This window comes from Erinaceus europaeus, chromosome 8 (genome assembly GCF_950295315.1).
Source record: "Erinaceus europaeus chromosome 8, mEriEur2.1, whole genome shotgun sequence".
NCBI classification, from domain to species: Eukaryota; Metazoa; Chordata; class Mammalia; order Eulipotyphla; family Erinaceidae; genus Erinaceus; species Erinaceus europaeus.
Window position 1 is genome coordinate 104,155,422 of NC_080169.1, and position 14,151 is coordinate 104,169,572.

Here is a 14,151-nt window from a genome sequence, read left to right on the forward strand (position 1 = left end):
GAATTATTCTAAAGGGAAAACCCTCACAAGGCTGGAAATGGACAATACTACCTAATGGGCTGTAGTCTTTTAGAGTATTTTCCATGTCTAGCATGTCCAGGTTGTGCTTTGGATTTAACAAGGAAACAAGGAGACCTGACCTGTTGGGAATTGCTATTATGTATGCGGCCAAAGTTGCTTCTTATAACGGGGGCAGACTTGGGTTTATGAGGTTAGAGTGAGCTAAGAAGAGGAAGAAGGAGGAGGAGGAGAAGGAGAAGAAGAAAAAAAGGTAGGGGGAGCGGGCACTGAAGGAAAAACTCAGGGAATAAAGACTGAAATTCCCTCTGACCTTTACAGTGTGGTCTTAATATAGTTCAGCTACTATTAGTTCCCATAAAGACCCCCAAAGTAGGGGCTGGGTGGTGGTGAACCTGGTGGAGCACACATGTCATATATAACAAGCAAGGACCTGGGTTCAAGTTCCTAGTCCCCACCTGCAGGAGGAAAGTTTCATGAGTAGTGAAGCAGTGCCTCAGGGATCTCTCTTTCTCTCTACCTTTCTGTATCTCCCCTTCCTTGGCAATTTCTGTCTCTATCCAATAAATCAATGAATAATTTGAAAAACTACCAACAGTGAGTTTTAATGAATCCAAGTTATTATTCAATTTGACCTTCAGTTTTTTTTCCCCATTTGTTTTCTGACTCTCTCTTGTTCTCTCCTTGCCTAATTTCCGTTTTCTAATGGATAAAGCATGTACCTCCACACACGTACCCGACCAAAAAACCCAAAGGTGACAGGATTCATTTTGAAATTCTTTGCTTGTTACAGCAAGGCACATCTTAGTTTAGTTGTTAAATGTACCTTTGTGACTTTCCTGGGTTTTGAGTCTCTCAAGTGTAAAATGGTGAAAATAAAAACCATCTCTATTTACATCTAAGGGTATCATCAAAAAAGCAAGAGAATGGATGTGAAAGCATCCTGAAAGCTGAACTCCAGAAAAGCAAGGAGTTACTGCTTCTTGTCCATTTCAGGAGAGATTTCTTTTCTTTTCTTTTTTTTTTAAATGTCATCTGATGTTGTATGCTCCCTTATAACTAACTATCAGAGTTGTGAAAACAAAAGGCACTGCAAACATATTTGCTGGAAAAGGAAACTAAATTATACTTTCTGACTGGGTGGGTGGAGCAGGGTTTTTTTTTTTTTTTTTAAATCACTAGCAACATTTTGATGTTAATTTCATTAATTAATCAAACATTTTGATTAATTTTCTGTTTAGCTGGTATCAGCATGAATCAATAGAGCTGAGGAAAGAAGGCAACATAAGGTAGTGATGGAGAGGCCATTATGTGCAAGAACCCAGGTTCAAGTCACTGGTCCTACTGGCAGAGGGAAAGAAGCTTCCTGAGTGCTGAAGATGTCTCTTTGTCCACTCCCCCTGCCCCCAGCTTCTCCTTCACTCTCAATTTCTCATTGTCGTATCAAATAAAAATAAATTTAAAAATCTTTAAAAAATGTTGGCACTGTGGGGGCTGGGCAGTAACGCAGTGGGTCAAGCTCACATGGCGGAAAGTGTAAGGATTGGCATAAGGATCTGGGTTTGAGCCCCTGGCTCCCCACCTGCAGGGGAGGTTGCTTCACAGGTGGAGGCAGGTCTGCACGTGTCTCTCTTTCCCCCTCTCTCAATTTCCCTCTGTCTTATCCAACAATGATGACAGCAATAATAATAATAATAACTACAACAATGATAAACAAGGGCAACAAAAGGAAAAACAAAATAGCCTCCAAGAGCAGTGGATTCGTTGTGCAGGCCCCAGGCCCCGTGATAACCCTGGAGGAAAAAAAAAAAAAAAAAGAAAGAAAAAAATGGAGAGGGAAAGTGGAGACAAACAGGTAAAAAGAAACACCTGCAGCCCAGTTACACTGTTTGTGACGCTCCCCCCAGTCTTTGTGCACTATAACATGTGTCCTCAACCAGATGCACCACTGCCTGGCCTCCCTTAATCTGTATCCTTACTCTTTGATAATTCTGAATAGCTGGCTCATGGAGAAACGGGACCATGAACCCATATCTGGCTCTGAGAACAAAAATTCAGAGCCATGGAAAATGCACAATTGGAGGAGCCATCTCCCCCCTCAGCCCTCCTTTTTTTACCATGCAAGTAAATGAGCAGAACACAAGGAAAATGGGCTCTTTTCAACAATCATCTGGCTGGAAGTTGATTACTGTGTAACTGACCCATCACAGCAGCTCTTCCCAGGACTCTTTTGCTTTATAGAGCGCTCTCACATTCATCAGTGTCATGACCTCATGAGAAGGGGCAGGGCGGTTCTCTGTCCTTCCTGTGCCCCAGTAAGCTTGGTGCACACACCCACCTGTTTGGCCTGGTTGACGCAGCGCATGTACTGGGTGGCCAGTGCAGAGCAGCTGAGGGTCTGCTGGTTGTTCAGGCGGTAGCACTCGAGAATTTTGGCCTGCAGATCAGCACAGACGGGGTGAGATTCATACCGCCTGCAAACAAAAATAGCGCCGCTGAGACAAATGGTCTTCCGTCAGAATAAAGATCAAGGCTAACGAATACATAAAACATGAAATCATGTACATGTGGTGGAAGCAGGGAAAAAGCCAAGCCATTTCCTCCCATTTTTAAAGAAAGATCAAGATTGCCCTCATGACAGAAGTGCACACACGGGAAATGATTTCTATGAACTTAGCTGTTCTCATTGGTAGCTTCCCAAACCAGTCTGGACACAGACATTCCCATGGCAACCATGGAGTTCAACACCCTTCAGGCCAGAAAGTCAAATCAGAAATCTGTGAGCCCTAACTTCCTTCCCCCATTTACATGTCACCGCTGCTCATGAAGGTTGAAACGCCAGTTTGGACCTCTTCTGCCATGCTCACTGCTGTTACATAAATTTTGAATCATTTAGGTTCAAGTAGTAACTTTCACACCGAGGCCTCTCTTTAGTTGCTGATCTGAACTCTTGCCTTCCAGAAGAAGGTTCTTCTAGAATGTTCTTTCTTTTATTTTTTGCCATCAAGGTTATCTGTGGGGCTTGGTATCTACCTACATGACAACTCCACTGTTCCTACAGGCCAAAAGTTTTTGGATAGGGGGAGGGACGGAGGAGAGGAGGAAGGAACGGAGGGTGAAAGGGATGGGGGGGGGGGGGACACACCTGGAATACTGGTCCACCACTTGTGAAGCCTCCTCCCCTCCAGGTAGGGACCAGGGACTTGAACCTGGGTCCTTACATATGGTAACTGGACTGGTGAGCCACCGGCCCATGTCCAGAGAGTTCTTTCTAATACATTCATCTGTGACAGTGCTCCTCCCTGTTACCTTCTAAATAAAACACAAGATCCCTGTGCAGGTCCTTGATCAGGCTGCCTTAACATCTTCTTCAGACCCCCACCCACCCTGAGCACTGCTGCAACCTGACCAAAACACTTTCACTTCTTTCACTCTTCGAATTTTTGCTCATGCTGCCTTTGAGTTTGGAGATGTCTGAACCAAATCCACACCTAGATACTTAAGACAGTTCAAATATGCATACTCACTTTTAATTTAATTTATTTATTTATAAAAAGGAAACACTGGCAAAACCATAGCATAGATCTTTCTGATTTAGCTAGATTAGCATGGGCCCCTTTTGTAGAGGTCATACGATAGATTGTTGAGAACACAAACAGGTGGAGAGAAAAACAAAGTTAGGGTGGAGGAGCTAGTATAATGGTTATGCAAAGAGCCTTTTATGCCAGAAGCTCCAAAGTCTCAGGTTCAATTCCCTGATCCATCAAGTTGGAGCTGAGTAGCTCTGGAGAAAAGGAGGGGAAAATAAAATCCCTGGGCTACAAGTTCACTGATTACATTTACAAATCACTGATTTTTTTTTTAATTGTTTTCAGTAAATATGAAGTACCAAACATAAATGCTTCCAAAACGGCTTATTACTTATACTTACAAAATGATAGCAAAATAAGTCATGTGGAATTCCCTCTCTTTCTCTTGTTAAGTCCAGATAAACTTGCATCTTTAAGGACTAAATACATAACCAAGAAAATACATACTATTGCCATTTTTTTTATTCTAGGCATTCACATTTTCTAAAAATTAGTTTTCTTTAACAGAAATAGCTCCCAGTCTTTCATATCAGGCCTGGATATTTAAATGTGTTATTTCCATACTAATCTTGACACAGCATTATTTAAAATTTTAATAGGTTCAAAAAGAATAAAACCCCTAAGAGAACACAGGAGGGATATTTCTCGTCAATAAGGAAACCCCCTGGGTGTCAATCTGTCTTCTCATTCCTCTCATCCGACACACTAAGCTAATATATATTTTGTTAAGACGAGAAAACTGAAGTGCAAACCATGTTTCTAGTTCCTGAGGGAACTGTCTTTTCACTATCCTCTAAAGAAAGGAGACACACATGGAAAAAAAATAAATCCAAAAATTTTACATAACATTGCTTGTGCTTTTTTTTTTTTTTTTTTTTAAATCATTCATTACCTTACTGCTCTGCCAAACACTTAAGAACACAATTTAAATCTGATCTCCCAGGAGTTTCAATTCTCTTTAAGTTCAAATGTCTTGTGAATTTTTCTGGATGCGGATTTCCTTAATCCCCCTACCATGAACATCAGCATCTAAAAGGAAATCAGCTTTGCTCCCCAGAGTTGAAGCACAAACAGCACTAACTGACTGATTATAGCAAAACACACATCTGGGCAAATATTGACTAAAATATGATTAAGTAGCAGGTTAGCTGAATCCGGCAAATATATGACTGACGCCTATAATAGTTTATGAAAACACACTGTTACATGCTATCCTGTGCTAGGTGGCCACTATAAAATATAAAATATCTTAGCTTTCAAAGCAGCAGAGAAAGGACAAAGGAGAGAAGTAGAGTAATCCTAACCAGATCTGATTCATTACAAAATAACACATAAAGAATTAGTCTCCATAAACGGAACATTATAAAAACAGTATTTTTTTTTTCTTTTTCTTGTGAAAACTACCAGCAATGGGCTAATTCATCCAGCAGAAAGAGGTGGCTTTACTTTGTATATAAGCATTTAGCCTGAGTTGGGCTATTATAATGGCACAAGTTAACGTCCAGGAGTTAATTTATGATTTGAAATGTGTCAAAATATACTTTTACTGTCACAGATCAATACTACTCACTTCCAGGGTCCTTGATTTTTTTTTTTTGGGGGGGGGGGGGTTGGTAGTCCTTTTCCTTATTCCTTCCTTTCTTCCTTCTTCCCTTCCTTTTTGTGTGTATCTTCTGAAAAAAATTTTGTACACATTTCAACTTGTATTGATAGTACAAAAGGTGTAATTGTCCTTCAGCTCCCAGAGTGGACTCGGGGACATTCTTTATTTTAGCTTAATCTGCAAGGGCAAAGCTCTGCCTTGGTATTGATCTGCGATGCTTGTTATTCTGCCCTAATGCACTGTTTTCACTTTGGGAAAATGCTCAACGAGATTACCATGGAGCATTAGAAAGCTGTAAAACACAAGTCATGGCACCTTCCATTCAGGAGAAGGATTTCAAAGTCATTTCCAATATGCATTATGGTAAATCCTCCATATAGGCACTGGGTCAGCAATTGATTTTTATTGACTGCTTTCTTTCTTGTGGGTGGAAGCTGCCCATTACTAGGCCAAAGCAACAAAAGGCAGGATTTCAAGAAACCTAAGAGGAAATTAATTCTTAGTTGGGAGAGACATTAAAACTATTTAATTTCTTTGTAAGGAGAGAAGATTTTAAAGAGAAATGGTGAAAGACATGTGTTAAGGGAAACGATTAAACAGAAATCTGGAGAGCCTGAAACAGTGGTATGAGAGAGTATGTGAGAGAGGGACAACAATTAGCCAAAAAGATACTGCAAAGAATTGGCAGAATAAGGGGACCAGGTGGTGGTGCATTTGGTTACACACACACATCACAGTGCACAAGGGCCCGGGTTCAAGCACCCTGGTCCCCACCTGCAGAGGGAAAGCTTCATGAGTGGTGAAGCAGGGCTACAGGTGTCTGTCTGTCTCTCTCCTCTATACCTCTCCTTTCCCTCTTGATTTCTGGCTGTCTCTATCAAATAAAGAAAGAAAATAAATTAAAAAAAAAAAGAACTGGCAGAATGAAATTGACACTTTATATGTCGAGTGGCTGAGCAGTTAGGTATCCAGCATTCTCTGGATGTAAGAAGTCTAACATCTAATCCTTGGCACCATTTACAACAAAATGGCACTGTGCTCTATTTTCTCATAAAATCAATTCATTGATCCATCCATCACTACAACAATAAAACAACAAGGGCAACAAAAAAAACTTTTTTTTGGTAAAAAGGAAAGTAAGCAGTGTTCAGAACCCTCATTTGGTACATTTATACTCAGTTCTCTGTTTTAGAGCAACCCTTTGGTCTCACTGCCACCTCTCCTACTCTTAGAAACTTCTCTGATGTCCTGTCCAGGTTTATTATTTTGAGGGAGCTACTTACTCATCTTTTTAGCATTGCTAATAGAAATGGCAGGGGGTAATAAAGGTAGATTCTGAAAAGGGAAAGGTAATCAATATAGTTCTTACACTACTCTCCACCTAGAAGGCTAAAGAAGCCATATAATGTTAGCCACTTAGTGGCCATGACTCCTTCTTCTTCTTCTAGCGTTTGCCCTTCTTCCGTAGCCAGTCAACAGCGTCAGGTTGAGCCTGATGTAAAGTTTCGAGACCTCCTTTGAATCTGGAGAGGTGGCAGTCGTGGACTATGTGGGTCATAGTCTGTCTGTAGCCGCAGGGGCAGTTCGGGTCGTCTCTGGCTCCCCAGCGATGGAACATAGCGGCGCACCGGCCATGGCCTGTTCGATAGTGATTGAGGAGGGCCCAATCATAACGTGCTAGGTCAAAGCCGGGTTGACGCTTGCAGGGGTCTGTGATGAGGTGTTTGTTCTTTACCTCAGCTGACTGCCATTTCTGTTTCCAAGTGTCTGGAACAGAGAAGTTCAGTGTAGGCGTAGGGGACCAGATTGGGTGATGAGACGTCAAGCGTTGGACAGGGTGGGCGAAGATATCCGCGTATATTGGCAGGTCCGGTCGAGCGTAGACGTGGGAAATGAACTTAGATGATGCCGCATCCCGACGAGTATCATGACTCCTATAGCTCTAGGTCACATCGTTCATGTGTGCAGGTGCATGAAAACAAGAATCTTTCCCGCGTTGGCAGAAATGGGGGGGGGAGGGTGTGCACAGAGAAGGGGGATTAAGAGAAAGAGGAGGGCGGGGGTAGATAGCATAATGGCTATGCAAAGAGACTCTCCTGCCTGAAGCTCCAAAGTCCCAGGTTCAATCCCCTGCATCACTCACTATAAGCCAGAGCTGAGCAGTGCTCGGGTTAAAATAATAATAATAATAAAATTAAATTAAAATTAAAAAAAGAGAAAGAGGAAAGGGTGGATGGGTGGGCATGAGAATGGCTGGACTGAGAGTAAATCGAGAATTCTGAGTTTGTATGTGGTCCGGGAGGTGGCACAATGGTAAAGATTTGGACTCTCAAGCACGAGGTCCCGAGTTCAATCCCCAGCAGCAAATATGCCAGAGTGATGTCTGGTTCTTTTTCTCTCCTCCTATCTTTCTCATAAACAAATAAAAAAATATTAAAAAAAAAAGAATCCTGAGTTTGTAAAAAATATATTTTATTTTAATGTGTGTGTACGAGAGAGACACAGAGAGAGAGAGAGAGAGAGAGAGAGAGACACCAGAGCCACTGCTCAGCTCTGGCATAAGGCTGTGCTAGGGACTGAACCTGGGATCTCTAAGCTTTAGGTATGAAAGTGTGCTTTATCTCCAGCCAAGAATTCTAACTTCTTACAGGTTCCACGAATATAAGGGACCTTATTCTTCATGGCAGTTTCACACTAAATGCAGGCATAGAACAGAGTCATAGCACACAGTCATAGAGTCAAACCTATAGGTCTGTATCAGATGGCACAAAGTATGCTCTAATTTATAGCATACTAAATGCTGCATTTGAGCTTAAGCCAATGGTCAGATTTTTTTGCTTTTCCATTATATCACAAAACCAAGATTACCAAACTTGTTGCCAATATCAAAAAGTAAGTAATAACTCATTGAATACTTTTACTATTTACAATAAAGCTATAGTATAAAGCAATATAAAGGAAGAAAATATATCTCAAAGGCATTCATTATCTTCTATTAGTTTTTTTCATTAAAATTTAATTATAATATCCTAATATCAATTTTCAGAGCAAAATGTAAACAGCCTCTTTCTAACACTGTAAGATCTATGAAAAAAAACAGCTTCAAGCTTTCATGCCATTCTTAATTACTCATAATTTTTATTAAGAATGTTTCTATTTGAGCTGTAATCAAACTTCCATAGTCATACTTTAAAGTTGCCTATTTCCAGTGTTTCAATCTGTCACTTATATACTCTGCTACAGAATCTAAAGAGAACAATGAAGAAAAGCAGAACATTCTCTCCTTTTTCTTTTTAACAAGAGCACTGCTCAGTTCTGGTTGATGGTGGTACAAGGGATTGAACCTGGGAGTTCAGAGTCTCAGGCATGCATTAATCTGTTTGCATAACCATTATGCCATCTACCCCCCAGAGCCTTAACTATCATCTCAGCATACACAATGCCGACAGGTTTCCACTGGTAACACAGCAAGGAACACTAACCTTGACCTCACCTAGCCTGGCGCTTAGTTCAATGAATTGCTGAGCTGCTCTGGGGCCAAAACCCATAATAAGCACAGTACCATTCAGCTTAGGTGTTGTCGAAAGAAAATTCTGTTCTGGCTGAAGACACAACAAAGTAAACAGAATCCTATCCTCCAGACTCAACTTTGCAAATGACATCAGGATGACAAGCCTGTAATCTGGATTCACAGGAAGAAGGCTGTTTGCATAGAAGGGAAGTGGCAGCCTTACCAGTCCCTCCTCGAATCCTCAAACCCTGCTCCCAGAATTTAGGACCCTGAGTAAGAGCCTTAAAGCCCAAAGCCAGAATCTCTGGTCATCTATTGCAGACATACTACATGCACAGAGCTCCTGTTCTCAGACAGACTCCATCTAGCCTAGCTATATGAGTACAAACACCAGAACTCAAGATGAATGAAAAACATAACGATTTTGGAAATCAAGGATGCAGTTATGGCAAGGTCAGGAGGGGAGTGTGAACATAGCTTGCCACACAGATAGTTCACTTGTGGCAACACATAGGCCGGTGGGTTGGCTGACTCTGGCTTCTTGACAATCACACTATACAGCACAGTGATGAACTGGGGAGGCTATACTAGGGGTCCAGAATTGGGAAGACAGGACCATCTTCTGCTGCTTCTTCAAAACAGCAATAACAACAACAACAACAACAACAACAACAACAACAACAGGTCCCTGGAGGCTAAATGTGTTTAATATTGGGTAAAAACATCCTCCACCACAAAGTCCCCACCCCCGCCACCCCAAGCCCAAGCAATCATGTTTTTAATGATTTACTCACTTGAAAAGTTCTGTGGAGTTAAACATCTAGCAGAAGACAAAAGTCCTCCAATCATTCATTTTCTATTACCTTATGGTATATCACTGGTATTTTTGGAATCTATTTAGCAAGACCTACAAATCTACAAAAGGAGATAAAATAATTCCTCCTACCACAAAAGATATCTGGGACACAAGGTAATAATTATAGAGCTTGGGAACACAGAATATAATTGATGTCAACATTAACTCAACCTGGAGGGAAGCTCCCCGCCCTGCCCGAAACAACATCCAAGTCACACTTTTTTTTTTTTAGGACAACCAAGTACTGTGAGATGTTATTTCCTCAAGCTCATTAGGCAAAATTCTACAGCTAACATACTGTACTTTAGTCTGGGTGAGCCTTAATTTACAGAGGCACAAGCCATCCTACCCTCGCTTCTTTTCTTCTTTAGCAGTGCCTGGAATATTGTTATTGCTTAATAAATGTCCAGTCGTACTGCTGCAACAAGACTAGCTAATAAAATAACTCTGTATACAATGGACCCAAGGAAGGAACACCAACACTACCTCTTGCCATACAGATAGTGGGAACAAAAGAAAATCGCGGTTTGCATAATTGATCCTTGGATCTAAGAATGCCAACATCCATAGAAGCTTATTCTCTTTGACCCTTTAAAAGAGCCACAAACCATGAGATGCTGGCCAAATATTATACATCTTTTGAAGAGGTGAGAAATTATAGCCCTAAGACATACACGGTTTTGTAAACTGCTAGCGTCATTAAAAACATTAAATACATATGAAAGTCACAATAAAATTGTTATATTATACTAGTAAAATTGAACCTCCAGTAGACACATCAACTTGTGAGTGAGATCAAGTAATGTTATCACACAATAAATCATTTTAGTTTGAAATATTAAGACTTCAAGGCTAAGAAAGGCATTATGACTCCCACACTTCTCCTACTTAAAAAGATGGGTCTAAGGATGGAAAGTAAGATGGTTGGCTCATTCATTCTTTCATCCATTCCATTATTAAGCACTCATTAATATTACCTAATTAATTTTTTTTTAAAGTAGCCACCAGAGGTTATTGCTGGGTCTCGGTGGCTGCATAATGCATCCACCTCTCCTGGAGGCCATTTTGCTTTTCTTTCTTTTATTTGATGGGTTAGAGAAATTAAGAAGGAAGGGAGAGAAAGAAAGACATCTACAGCACTGATTCAGAGCTTGTGAAGCTGCCCCCCCGCAGGTGGAGAACGGCGGCTTGAACCTGGGTCCTCGTACATGATAATGTTTATGCTCTATTGGACACATCACTGCATGGCCAGTAACGTCATCTACAGTAATACATTCTGAGTAAGATATGACCCTTGACTTTAGCTAGCTCACTTTCCAGCTGGGGGTGATGGAAGTGTACACGAGGTTGTACAACGACAGCAGGAGAACAATGCTCAACAGAGATCTGGTTTTAGATCTGACAGAAACCGAATCAACAGCTCCTGTCAAGTTGCTATCTTTCAGGGAATAGAAAGTGAAAACTGGTCTCAGGATTCTCTCAATAGCTTTTAATTCAGCAGGAAGATCTGCCCAGTGTATCTAGACTGTAGGCAGATTCAGAGTAGGAGAGAAGATACCTCTGTTGACCAGGGGGCTATGAGCATATCTCTAAGCTAGTGAGCTCAAATCTTCTCAAGTCTTGCTTTCCTTAGAAAAATTCTCAGTTGTGTTTAAGACATCTGTGGACACAAGCTTGGGACTGGAGTGGCAGGAGTAGCTGTGTATAGCAAGAGTTCATAAATTCTTTGAATTGGCAAGGAATCCACAAGGCAACAATCAGGCCAGAAGCACTGTTTGAGATGTACCAATAGTGAATGAATGTTGGAATAAACTCCCAATGCATGTAAGTCATGTGTAGGAAGGTTCTAGTGCTAACTTTAACTGATATCAAAAGTTACTCTCATCTTCACTGTTTTCTCTCTTCAGAAGAGTATTTCTGTGACTACCCTATGGATCTGACAGAGGAGGAGATAACTGAATAATCTGGCCCTTGATCAGTGACCAGACTTGTAGGCAGAAAGGGAACAGAAGGAACAGGGATGAGATTAGGGTAGGGGTGGGGAGGAGGTAGAAAGACACTGGGAAGTTGAATAACCTATCAGATTTATAGAAGAATGCTTTTTTTTTTTTCCTTTCCCCTCCAGGGTTATTGCTGGGACTTGGTGCCTGCACTACAAATGCATTACTCCTGGAGGTTATTTTTTCCCTTGTTGTTTATCATTGTTGTTACTATTATTGTTATTGCTGTCATTGTTGTTGAATAGGACAGAGAGAAATCGAGAGAGGACGGGAAGACAGATGGGGAAAGATAGACACCTACAGACCTGCTTCACCGCTTGTAAAGCAGCCCCCCTTGCAGGTGGGGAGCCAGGGGGCTTGACCCGGGAGAAGAATGCTTTATAAGGAGGCATTCTGGGGTAGGTAAGTTCAGATGTAGAGGAACTAAGTGAGCACACTAAACAGTCCATGGGGAAGGAGAAGGAACAGGCTGTGGGGTTGCAGCAAGCTCACATTTGTTTTCAAAGATAAATTCAACCCCACGTTCTGGAAGAGGCATATTCCACCACCATTCTTCCTGAACAAAAGTCCAAGTGCAGAGGTTAAAGAACTGGACATGGCCATTGTGGCTGTCTCCCATAAAGCCAAGGTCTAGCTACTGGTGCTGGCAACTGAGTAGGCTATTCAAAAGGAAGACACATGCAATGACCTAAGACCTTCTGTGTTGGTATGCATGAGACCCCTTCTGTTTCATTTGGTTTAAATCCCCCCTGCTTAACACTATTCTATTTACATAACCACTTCATTCTATTTACATAACCGCTGTTAACAAGCACCTCCCTCCAGGGCATTGGTTCAATCCCCACTGTTTCATGTTATGTTTTTGCTCCACCGCCCCTCCTTGTCACACCCTGATCCCTTCTTTGTCACACCCTGATTTTCACCAGTCACTTTTCTCTCCACCCTCTCTATGTCACATCCTGTTTCCACCCTACTTGGGAAGTATATATAAAGACAGCATTGTGAGTTTTAGAGTACTGTACCTTTAGTTTAGCTCAGCTCGGCTTAGATTGCGCTGCGTCCTGCATGAATAAAGAGATACTGCCTACAGCTCAACCATGAGTCCCTGGTTGTCTGCTACCTGCCCGTGAAGCCAGCCCGGCGAAAACAACATAACCCGTCGAAAACAACACTTCTGAACACATTTAATGCAGTAACACGCACACATCCACCCAGAGATGGTTCTGCCTTGGCTGAAGAAACATTTGTTTTCAGGTCTTATATCAAACCTAACTAGTCTAATAGCAGAGAATATTCCAGTTGAGTAGTAAGAGGCCAGAACCCTGTAATGAAATATGGTCAAGCATACATATATATATATATTTATGCTACACTATTTTAGGTGCTTGTAGACCCCTCCCCCCACCCCCGAGAGAACTACCCTTTGGGATAAAATTATTTATGGTCCTCAGTTGAAGGAGTGATTTGGATGATGATAAGTTTGATGAAATTCCATTTGAGTTACCCAAGCATAAAAACACATTCCACTGCCCCTCCTTCTTCCCTGCTGTGATCAAACTGAAGAATGCTTTTAATACTAAGATAAGTCAAGAACGGTTTAATTTAAAAAGTTTTGAAACTGTCACCTCTCTCAGTGAGGACCGTGAAACATCATGAAAAACTAGGTTAAGACCAAATCCGAAGGCAGTAGTGAGAACATGTGTAACTTTACTTTCGGTGACACCCCTCCCCCCTTTTCTCCCCCCACTACATTTTGCAAGCAAGATTCAAATACCAGATACACCCAGGAAGGAATCTGTCTGGCTCCCTTAACTGAAAGAATTGCAAATGTATTTATTTTAGTGACAAGGGAAGGGGAGAAAACATTATCCATGCTGATGTGCCCTTTAAGTGTCAGAGTGTTAAAAATGAGTGGGAAGCAGGGTAAGAGTGAAGCCTTTTGTCTGTTTTCCATTCCTTCCATCTGAGGACTTGAAGGAGAGAATGCTTTGGCACATACACAGGGAGAGGGAAACCCCCACCCCAAATGAGAGCAACAGGTCACACCAGCAAACCTCCAGGGACACAGGGCTTCCAGGGAGAATAGTGCCACATGGACCCCAGTGTGTGGTGGTCGTGTGGAAGCAAAACAAGCGAGAGAAACACATGCTGTAAAGGTCATAGGTCACACAAGGCAGCATAGGAGTCAGTGAAATGGTACAGCAGAAGACACTGCAACTGTCCTGAAGGTTCAGTGCAAGAGATGAGGTGGGATTGTAAAAGGTCCCCCAAAGAAGGAGTGTAAGAGACGGGATATTTGAGAGATTCTGTGGGAGGCAAGGTCCAGGCAGGTTCAGGAGCTTGGGGCTTAGGAGCAGATTTGTGGAGAGATGAGGGGCAGTGCTGAGGAAGAGGGCTCAGGGGACGGCAAGCCTTTCAGCAAAAGCAGAAACAAAGCAGCGGACTCTGATTCTATTCTGCAGGTGATGCCAAGATGATGACTTTCCAAAATGAGGGTGAGATTACAGGAGTTACAGGAATGCCGCCATGATGTTAATAATGTTGGTGTGATGAAGTGAGAATTAGCTAGTCAG

At 41.8% G+C, this 14,151-nt stretch overlaps 1 protein-coding gene across 1 annotated transcript in view; it reads right to left on the reverse strand.

Moving 5' to 3' along the window:
* Nucleotides 1-14,151, reverse strand: part of CHCHD3 (coiled-coil-helix-coiled-coil-helix domain containing 3) — a 346,441-nt gene that overhangs the window by 8,042 nt on the left and 324,248 nt on the right. Inside the window, exon 7 of the mRNA XM_007529206.3 lies at nucleotides 2,357-2,492. Within this exon, the coding sequence (XP_007529268.1) occupies nucleotides 2,357-2,492 (136 nt within the window). The remainder of the gene's footprint in view (nucleotides 1-2,356; nucleotides 2,493-14,151) is intronic.